The sequence below is a fragment of the Pteropus alecto genome, unplaced genomic scaffold (assembly GCF_000325575.1).
Source record: "Pteropus alecto unplaced genomic scaffold, ASM32557v1 scaffold68, whole genome shotgun sequence".
Lineage (NCBI taxonomy): Eukaryota > Metazoa > Chordata > Mammalia > Chiroptera > Pteropodidae > Pteropus > Pteropus alecto.
Genome location: NW_006441386.1, coordinates 7,381,560 through 7,392,100, shown reverse-complemented (window position 1 = coordinate 7,392,100; position 10,541 = coordinate 7,381,560). Strand labels below are relative to the sequence as shown.

At 51.6% G+C, this 10,541-nt stretch overlaps 1 protein-coding gene across 1 annotated transcript in view; it reads right to left on the bottom strand.

The window, feature by feature from the left end:
• Positions 1-10,541, bottom strand: part of SRRM3 (serine/arginine repetitive matrix 3) — a 36,695-nt gene that overhangs the window by 7,500 nt on the left and 18,654 nt on the right. Inside the window, exons 8-9 of the mRNA XM_006918664.2 lie at positions 10,200-10,304; positions 9,666-9,847 (exon numbers count right to left, since the gene is read on the bottom strand). Of these exons, the coding sequence (XP_006918726.1) occupies positions 9,666-9,847; positions 10,200-10,304 (287 nt within the window). The remainder of the gene's footprint in view (positions 1-9,665; positions 9,848-10,199; positions 10,305-10,541) is intronic.

Below are 10,541 nucleotides of genomic sequence, written 5' to 3'. Positions count from 1 at the left end.
TTTTCTTTTTTTTTTTTTAAGTTCTGATTTTTAAGTCCCTCTTGGTTAACGTCCACTTACCAATAAAGTGGCACTTCCTCCTTTAGTAGGTAAGATGTGTAAGAGAAGGGAAAAGTGTGGTAGCGTAAGTTCATCATTAGATTCACAAAAATGCAAGAGAGATAGAGAGAGAGAGAGAAAAACTCATCCACCCCATTCTAGGCCAAGAGGAGGCCACACCGCCTCTGGAGGAAGGACTGGCAGTGCCTGGCTCCTCAGGCCTGAGTAGGCACCTCTTGAGTGACCACTGGATAGAGATGTCAAATGTTTTTCCAAAAGTGGAGTTAGGACACAAAGATCTGGATACAGAAAACCTGAAAGGGCACTTGGTACCTTCAAAAAGGCCCTGGCTAGGAACCAGGGTCTGAGAGCCTACCACAATCTCACTGAGTGACCCTGGCCAAGTCACTTTCCCATTCTGGGCCCCAGTTCCCCCATCTACAAAATGAGAGGGTTGGGCTTTGCTTCCTGATGTTCCTTCCAGAGCAAATATTCCAGGATTCTCTGCACACCCCTTGACCGCCCTCTTCATCCTGTTCCCTCCACAGAACTAACCCTCCTCCTGTCCTTGGGCTTCCTTCTGATAACAGTTGATTATATCTGTCCCTGATAATCTCTGTTGATTATAACTGTTTATACCTGTCCCTCACCCCTACCCCACCCCCAATCACCAGCACCAACTTGACTTTGGGCACCTCCAGGGTAGATCTGGCGTTGAATTCAGCTCTGTAACCTCAGTTGTGATCACAGAACTTGGCACCTAGTAGGGCCTCAATGCAATTTACTGAGGAAAGAAGAAATGTCCTTATAAGGGCCAGGGCAAAAACAGGAAGTCTTAGAACAGGAGCAGAGTCTGGGCCAAGTATTCTGGCAGGCTCTTAGGATGAGAGAACAAAACCAGATGCCACCCCTCAGGGCATCTTGCTGCCAGGGATGGGAAGGAGTATGTTGGCATAGCCCTGATGCTTCCTGCAGGAGACAGGATGATGCCAAGGCCTCTCTGTGCAAGCTTGGATCTAGCCTGGGCATTGAGGTAGAGCCAAAAGTTAGCTCCATTGGTGGAAAGGCACAGCCAGCTCATGGCTGGTGGCTGAAGCAGCCAATAAACACCAGCCATAGCGAGTGAGAGAGTAGCTGACCAGAGTCAGATGGGCCATGAAGACCTTCTCCTGGGAGAGCCTGGCATCTCTGTTTGGGGCAGAGTAAGGCATAGGTAGGCAGAGTAGATATTACTGGTACCTAGATATACCTCTGAGTACCCTGACACTAGGCTAGGAGAGATGGAGGCTGGTTTGTTCAGCCCTGGCCCCTCTGTGATGGTAGTTCTGTTCTCAATAGACATTAGCAGGAGACATTGGCTCCCCAACACATATACCCTCCACCCCAGCCAGTACAGCTCCCAAGCCCCCAGCACTAGATTCTGTCATTCAGCATCCTTTTCCTTCCAGAGAAGGCAAATGAAAAAGAAGTCTCCAGGTTCTTCACATTTCCAGTTCCTTTCCTATATCCTGGGTTGTCAAAGAGTGTAAAGTGAACAGATACTAGTTAGGAGAGTGGGGGCCCTGGCAGCCAATGCATAGTAATCCATACCCAAGGAGACAGTGGACCCCACCTTTAAGAAGCCTTTGCTTGTTACTTTGGTGGTGGGAATGGGAGCAGCAAGGCGAGTGGGCAGAATACTAAACTCGGGAATTAGGACCTGGATGTGAATTCTGTTCCAGCCCTGACTCTGGATCTGAGCCTCTACTTCTGCCTCCAGGGAAGAGGCCAGCAGTGTGGGCAGAAGACCAAGGGCCATGATGTTTCTTCCCACAGGCACTGCAGGGCCTTCACTACTTCCTACTGTTGGGCTGGGAGTGGGAGGGAGTGTTAGGAACAGAAAAGGTCTGGGTTGGGCGGATGCCCACCCCCATCACGTTGCTGTCCTCAACCACTGAGATGCAAGTCTCTAGGCCACGTCTCTGTGCTGATCCGGACCCTTCCTGCCTGGCATGTTTTGATGCCCAAGCTCTCCCCATTTTCCTCTCAACTTCTCCAAGTCAACTGGCTGCCGTAGCCCAATATGATAGTAATTGGCAAAGTGAACATGCTGGAATCAGCCCTGATGCAAGTTTGTTGTGAGACCTTAAGGAAGTGAGCTAACTCTGGGGCCTCAGTTTCCCCATTGGTAAAATGGACATATCGAAGTCTTTGCTGAACAGGGTGTGCCTGTTCACGGGTTGAGAGGTTCTTTACAGAGTACAATTGACTTACTGTCCTTTCACAGACAAACAGGGCCAGAGCAGTACAGGAAGGCCTGGGGTCCCACAGCATGTCCCCCAAGTGCCAGGATGGCAGAGAATGGGAGGAAGGTGTTGCTGGGAAGGGTGGCAGATAGCACCTTCCCTGGGGGAAGGCTCCTAGGGCCAGTCTCACCTGTATCCACCCATCCCTCCAGAAACCCTCATGAAAGGGTCGCCATGGTTCTGCCAGAAGGTGAGCCTCATCCGCAGCTTGGCTGGATCTCATTCTTCTCAGAAATTGAGGAAGATCTAAGCCCAGACACCATGGGATCCCATCACTAGACAGGACTATTGTGGCCAGGGACACTAAGCATCTCCTCTGAAAGCCTGCTCTGTGAGACTCCTGTCCCTCTTGCAGGGAACCCTTCTCCCCTCTTCCCCCTCCCCTCTCTGACCCACAGTCTGGCTAATGCCTATCTCCCCTCTACCATCAGCCCAAGACCACTGCCTCCAGGAAGCCTGTCCTGAGCCTCACCCTGAGTCAGGTGTGCTCCTCTATGATCCCACAGATCCTTGTTCATTTCTTTAGTATGGACTGCACCAGGATGTGCTAGGGCTAGGGCTACCGTGACGAGCAAAGCACCCCATGCCTGGTTCAGTTTTTCCTCTTTCATCATTCTGAGTGATCTCTGTCTGCCAGCCTGGCACATGGGGGCTGCAAACCCAGGTCTACCTGCCTCTCCCCTTGCATGGGCACCCAGACAGGGCCTGGCATGGAGGAGTGCTCAGCAAATGCTTTCTTAATATATGTGTGAATAAATACATGAATGAATAAATGAGACCTCACCTGCCTCAGCCCCGCTCCCAGCAATCCCTCTGTTCCTTGGTACCACGTGCTCTCTGTCACCTTTTCTATTTTTGTGTTTAAATTTCTTAATTGTTTTAATGCAACTATCTCAGGTTAAATTTATGTGATACCTAAACAACCCTTTGATTTAGTTAATTTGGAGAGAAAAAAGTACAATGAAATTGAGTGATCATTGACTTCCTATCTGAAAGCTTTTCTTTTACTTACGTAAGAAATTTTTGAGGGGAAAAGACAATAGGAAGAGAGTATCAAGGAACAGTGTGCTTTCCTGATCCTGGTATTCTTAAAGACAAGAATAAGTGAGCATCTGGGACAACTATCCTCTCTAATTCAGCTTTTGAAGATCCTGTTTCTGGGTCCCTGGTCACATCAGGTACTCCTCGAGGGTAAGGTCTCCACTCTCTCCATCAGGCTGGGACAGAGTCTCCTCTGTCAGACCAGCAGTACTTTCTCCCTCTGTGAACAATTTCCTTGTCAGCCCTCCTAGCACCACCCAAAGTTGAGGAATATTCTAAGTGGGTGAGCTCCTCAGGACCTACCCCTGGGATCAATATTGGGGAAAACGAGGCCTTTTCAAAGCTGAAGATGCAGGCCCAATGAGGCCTCACAAGGACTAGGATGTCAAACTTCTGTAGCTGCTCCCAGGTGGGACGGGAAACAGTTTAAAGGGCCAGGATGGGGAGCGATGATCCCTGAGGACCTACCTCTGACACGTGACTTCAGTGTTGCTGGAGGAGCACTGGACTGGGAGTCACACATTCCAGGACATAGCCTGGTTCTGCCCTAACACCTCAGGGGACTGTGGTTCCTACTGACTATCCCTTCTGGATCATTCGGCACATTATGCTCAACTTCAAAATATGGAAGGATGCTGGGAGAAGGAGGGAGTCACTATCTGGATTGGGTAATGGTCCAGGCAGGGGGAGGATTAGCTGAGCACTTCCTGCATCCCCCCAAATTGTCTCAAAGAGACTTTGCTAAGTAGGCCCTCTAAGTCCAGCACCTGCTCCTGGCCAGCTCACTCCCACCCAAAGTACCATTACCATCACACTCCAAAGATGGAGCTGTGAGGTTCAGCCCCGATATCAGCTGCTGCCCCCAAAGTCCTTCAGCTCCCACCCGAAAGGTCTGCCGGCTGCCAGGGAAGAACCTGCAGGAGCCCAGCAGGTCCCACAGGGTGGGACAGGGCTCTTTCCTCAGGCCTGACCTCAGCCAGAACTTCCTCCAGGATCTGGAGGCCAAAAGGCCCAGCACAGGCCCCTCCACCACTGCTTATTGCCCAAGTGGGCCCCAGGGGCTGGCGGGGGTGAGGGGTGAGAGGCTTAGCAGCTACTCCAGACAACAGAAATCAAATTGGCTCAACCGCAGCATAGAGTTCAGAAAGGCAACACAAACTTGGAATGCTAAACCACACAGAAATGCATTCAGACAACGAAATGAGAAAGAGAGGGAGTAAAGGAGGATTGGGGGGTGGGGATGGGTAGAGAGGAAGAAGGAGCAGGGAAGGTGGAAAGGAGGGAAGAATGAACCAGAAAAGTTGTCAGGGAAAGTCAAGAAAACCAAACAACAAACCGGGAAACACAGCTTTGTAGCTCATTTGGAGAAAATGCAAGTTACAAATGAGTAGTCACTAAAATAAAGAAAGAAAAGGGCAGGGGAGAAAACCAACCAGAGTGAGACTGAGAGAAAGAGAGAGAAAGAAAACCACATTCAAACCAAGCAGAGTGGCAGGGCTTATCTGGAGATGGGAGCGAGCGAGCGCACAGCTGAGCTGGGATACCTACCTTCTCAGTGGTCAGGGACAGGAATGCAATAATAAAAAAGAAAAGAAGGTCTCCGCATTGGGAATGCAGAATGGAGAAAGACAGTGACTCTAAGCTGTGCTCCCCCTTGGAGTCAGCACATGGGCAGTCAAGTGTGGCTTTCAGTCTATTCCCATGGATGGGAAGGGGCTCCTGCCCAGCCATTTCTGTGTGTTCCCCCCACCACAACAGGGTCCAATAGCCAACCTTTTCTTAACTCTTTAAACAACAGAAAACCTCCAGAGGGCATGCAGGAGGCAGCTGATGGAAGCAGAACCACAGGGTGGGCAAAGAAGGGCTGGCAGCATGGGGAGAGAGGCTCATTTCAGAGGAGAGATGGAGAGAAAGAGTGAAAGAGAAAGAGAGACACAGGGAGAGAGGGAAAAAATAGAGAGAAAGAGTAAAAGAAACAAAGGAAGAAGTAAACAGAGGGAAAGGTGGACCCAGCCAGAGAGAAGAGAGAGAAGCTCTTTGAACAAGGCCAGTCAGAGTGGACAGGTGGGGTGACAGGGGACCTGTGCATTTAAAAGGGAAGACAACCACAGATTCAGTTTGGAGAATTGATTCTGCCTCGAGTCAACCCCATTCCCTTTCCCTTTGGCTTCAGCATCATTTTAGCAAATTTATCTCTCCTGCCTTCTGGCTTCATCCTGAAAGAAATGCCGAGATGTCCTTTCCTATTCTGACTGCCCCACTCCAGCCTTTCCTGGGGGTAGGAAGGAGTGAGGCAGGTCAGGGAGTGTGCCATGGGCATCTCTTCTTCAGGGTCACTCAAGACTGCCCATTTTGTGATAAAATTTGAGCCAAAGGTAGAGGCCAGAGAGAGCCTGTGGGCCTTATTTGCGGACCATCTCTGGCACTATCAGCAAATGGTGAGGCTTCCCTTGATACTTTCTAGGGACAGATGGAGCCAAGCCAGGGGGCTCTACTTTTAAAGTTGCAAACCCTACACCCTATACCCTAAGCTGGGCCTTGAGCTTAACATCTTACTCTTCCTTTCCACATCATGTGACTTTGAGCAGCTCCCTTCCCTCTCTGTGCCTCGCTATTTCTTTCTTCACATGCGTGTGAACTGTGTGGGCTTAGGGCTCCCTGAGTTGCTCAAGCAGCAGTCATACAGATTCCGGCTTGCATAACACCAGGCCCACTATACCCTGGTCTCAGTGTGGTCAGGCCTCAATGCCAGGGAGTTGAGAGAGCTGGGAGCCTGCCACTGACATCAGGAGGGGTCCCCAGGGGAAAGGCAGGAGCCGAGACCCCCAGCATCCACCTCCCAAATCCTCCTCCTCTGCTCAGGGTTCCTGGAGTGTGCTTTCCATTGACCACCCTCTCCATATCTCGGCTGTGGCTGGAGGTCTTGAGGTTAGAGGGTCTCCTTTTGGATCTACGCTAAAATGCTGTGTGACCTTGAAGTGGTCATTTGGCCTATCTAAGCAGCAGAACCCAGAAATCCCTTTGGGGGTTCAGTCCTGGCCTGGGATGGGACAACAAAGAGATATTGGGAGCTAGTACCCCGCTGGCCTCAGTCTCAAGGCTAGAATGGATTTCTTTTCCTTGCCTGGGAGTGTCAGGATTTGAAGCCCTCACCTGAGCTAAACTCTCTCTGGTGTCTTCAATTCTGAGGCTTGGCACAGAAGGTGCTGAGCAGCCTGTCTTTGTGTATACCAGGCCATCTTATACTAGATGGAATTGCGGAGACACTGGCAGTTCACTGCTCCGGGAAGGTCTGTGGGTGCCTAGGACAAGTTTCTCTCCAAAGTTTCTTATAGACAGGGACATGGAAGCACAGTCTGTACCACTTTTGTTAATTTGAAAGCTGAGGTCGTTCTACCACGTGCCCCGTGCCCCAGACTGGGGAGCGGTCTGGCTACTGCTGCAGATTAGGCAGGAGCTGTTGGCATGGGAATCATTTTTTAGGAGTTATCTTCCCTTTTAAATTCTGATTACAAAGGAAAAACATAAGTATATAGAGATATGTATATGATTAATGTTCACTTGAGATTCAAAGCCATCTCTGCATTAGGAAGAGAGACTCCCAGAGTAACACACAAAAAGCAAAATTCTAGAACAGAGAAGAGAGAAAAAACCCCAGAGAGATAGTTTGCATTTCTGTATATTACAAAAGAAAAAAAGAAAGAAAGAAAGAAAAGGAAAAGAAAATACAAACAAAAACAAAATAACAGGAAAAGTTACATAAACTACCCCACCCTCTTCCCTTGCCACTAAAGGAGAAATGGAATCACAATATTACCACGTTTCAAATGGGAGGCTAAAAAACAAACAAACAAACAAAAACATAGATGGGGTTAAAAAACGGCGAGCTTTTCTTTTTCCAATTGTGAAAGAAAAGGAAAAGAAAATACAAACAAAAACAAAATAACAGGAAAAGTTACATAAACTACCCCACCCTCTTCCCTTGCCACTAAAGGAGAAATGGAATCACAATATTACCACGTTTCAAATGGGAGGCTAAAAAACAAACAAACAAACAAAAACATAGATGGGGTTAAAAAACGGCGAGCTTTTCTTTTTCCAATTGTCTCTCTCTCTTTTTTTTTTTTTAATTTTTTTTTTTATGATGATGAGAAGACAGAACAACCATAACTAGCTAGTATCATCAAGAACACATGATTAAAAAACGGCTAGCTTTTCTTTTTCCAATTGTCTCTCTCCCTTTTTTTTTTTTTAATTTTTTTTTTTATTTTAAAGGTAGGTCCATGAATACCACCCCCAGTGCTTTTCCCAAAAACATTTTTGGTTAATGGCAAAGTCTATAACCCCGCTCCTGTCTCACTGCCTGGAGGCCAGAGAGAACTAGCCTCATTTCACTCCTAGGAAAGGTTTTGTGGGAAAGGAGGGGACGGACCTGGGTGCAGGTGAGAGGCAGGGGATGTTCTGAAGTCCCGGATCTTCCAGGGCCCAGAAGTCAGGGAGAGGATTTGAGGACCATGTTTTGTGAAAGGAATAACAAAGTTCAGTCTCCTAGAAAACTCCCATGGCTATGTCAAAATGGAGCCCCATTTTTGGAGGGAGACAAGATTGGGGTGCTGCCGAGGCTTCCTCCCTAGGCCGGAGGCTAGGCCACCTTCCCTGACTGCTCGCTCCTGGGTTCTACCTAGTTGCTGTGGTCATTTTATCTGCACATGCCCAGGGCCCTTGTGAGGGGTACTGCTCAAGCCTCCAAGGCTGGGGAGGGGACCGAAAGTTGGAAGAGGCCTCTTTTCCACCCTGGCTTCAGAGAACCTGAGTTTCTGTACCTCTGAGAATAGGGGTGGGCATGAGGATGTGAGCAGGTGTTTGGGGGCACTGTGCCCATGGAGGTTGGGGGCGCCAAGGTTGGGCATCATGTCTGGGTCCTGTTCCTGTCCTGGCTGCCCTGGGCTGTCTCTGCATGCTACCTCTCACACCCAAGACAGATCCAGGGACACTGGTGTGATTCTCTCCATGTGGCTCAACCAGGCCCCTTGGAGCTCAGGAGCCTGGCACCCTGTCTAGGTGGGGTCAGTCTTGAGACAGGTAATGTCCTTAAACAAAAATTAACCTTGAGACCAGGAGCCTTTTGTCAGGTACCTTTGGCTTTCCTCGCTAAGGCTGTAGGACTAAGGGTATTTGAGAAAAGAAAGGGAGTGAAAAGAAAACAGCCAAAAATCAAAAAGAAACTGACCAACACGTACATGTTTGCTGCTGAGACCTGAGGTCTGGGGAGCAGCAGCTCCCCGCTCCCTGTTGAGGCTTCTGGGGCAGCCTGTGGGTCTGGGGGGGAGCTTGCGGGCTGTCTATCCCAAGTCCCCTGTGTCCACCCAGTGCCCCTGTCAGTGCTGCAGCCCCTTCTCCCTGAGGGGGCCTCTACCCTGTACTCTAAGATTAAAAGACAAAAGGGGGTTATGGGTCCCTCCTGGGGCATGGGAGAACCCCCACCCTAGCCCAGACCATCCAGCTGCCAGCTCCAACCATCACACCTGCTTGTGGGTCTCAAGGAATCTGTGCCCCTCCTGGAGGATGGACGGGGAGTTTTGGGGGTGGTGTTGATGTGATCTCTGAGGGAGGCGCTGGGAGGTGCCTTAGAAAGGATGGGCCATGGGAAGTGGAACCTGCAGGTTTGAGACACCTGTCCAAGCCATGGCAGTGCCCGGGGAAAGGACAGTCTCTCCCTGGAGCAGGGACTTTAGAAATGCAGCTCTGTGGTGGCAAGGGTGCTGAGATGGGGGAGAGGGATCTGAGAGAGAGGGAGGGGCTCGTGAGGGGGTTGAGGGAGAAAGGGCCTCTTAGCCGGGAAAGGGCTTGGTGGAGAGAGGGAGACTCCCTGCCCGAATGATGCCCTGGGTAGATCTTCTCTTGAGTCCTGTTCCAATAGCTGTGCCCCCTCCCTCCCCAATATGACTGGGGGAGGGAGGCAAGAGATCTTGGTTCCTCTCTACCTCTTTACCCAAATGGCTGAGTGCCCCTATGATCAACCCTCTCTAGCCTTCAGTTTGCCAAGCTCAAGGGTGGCCCAAGCCTGCGGGGGCGGGCCCCTCACCCTGACACTAGGGCCTGGTGGGCGCAACAACCAAGCACTCCTGGCCACTCCCGTGCAGGGAGGGCGCATGGGAGGGGGAAGCGGCGGGCCCGGGGCAGGCGTGCAGCGCCCCCGCCCAGTTACACACTCACTGCCCGCTGGCCGGCAGCAACCCGCCCGGCCCCAGCACGGCGCAGCCCGCGCGGCGAGGGAACCCTCTGCAAAGTGAGGCGTACGTACATCGGGCAGGCTGTGCGCCGAGCCCGGGCGGCACCCTTGCGCTCCGCTCCGCTGCCTGCTGCCGCCGTTCTGCTGGGGTGACCCCCATCCGCTGCCGCCCGACGGGGAAGGCGACCGGCTTCCGCTGGACCGCTGGCTGCCCGTCTTCCGCCGGTCGTCTCGGTGCTTGGGGCTCAGCCTGGAGGCAGGGGACATGGGGGGGACCTGGCGTGGGACGCCCGCCTCCGCAAGAGGCCGCTGTCCGGCGAGAAGGGCAGCCCCCCACCCGCTCTCTCTCTGAGCCGGGAACCCTCACACTGCCTCGATTTCCATTCGAGGTCTGGGGCGCCGTTGGGCGGGGGTTGCAGCTCTTCCTCTCCAAGTTCCAAGTTGGCACCAGAATTGCCCTGGTAAACTACCCTACCCATTGATTAAGTGTTCTGACACTCCTGCTCCCCAGCCTTGGAGACATTTAATCTGCAAATCCCCTGCCTCCATCAGAAAGAGGAGCTCAGCCGCATCTTGAGCGCTCCCAGTGGCCGGGAACCTACCTGCTGGGTGATCTAGAATCACTGTGCTGGGACGAGAGTGAGGGGCTGTGGGAGCTGCCGCTGCTGTGGCGATGGGATCTCCGGCCGGGAGACTCGGCGTGTGGCCTGGGAGAGAAATCAACCTGTACCTAAGTTCTGCTTGACCTCCCCATGGGGGGATCCCCTGAAGGCCTAATGGAAGCCACTGCTGACCAGCCCCACCCCCGCAGTCTCCTACAGAAATAACAAACGCTGTCCATGCTGGCCTAAAGCCCAGCCAGTCCCTATGGGTCATTTGTGGGAATGAGGAAAAGGCGCTTTTTTCTCTAGACAGCCCTAGATCCCCGACCTCACTCACTCCTC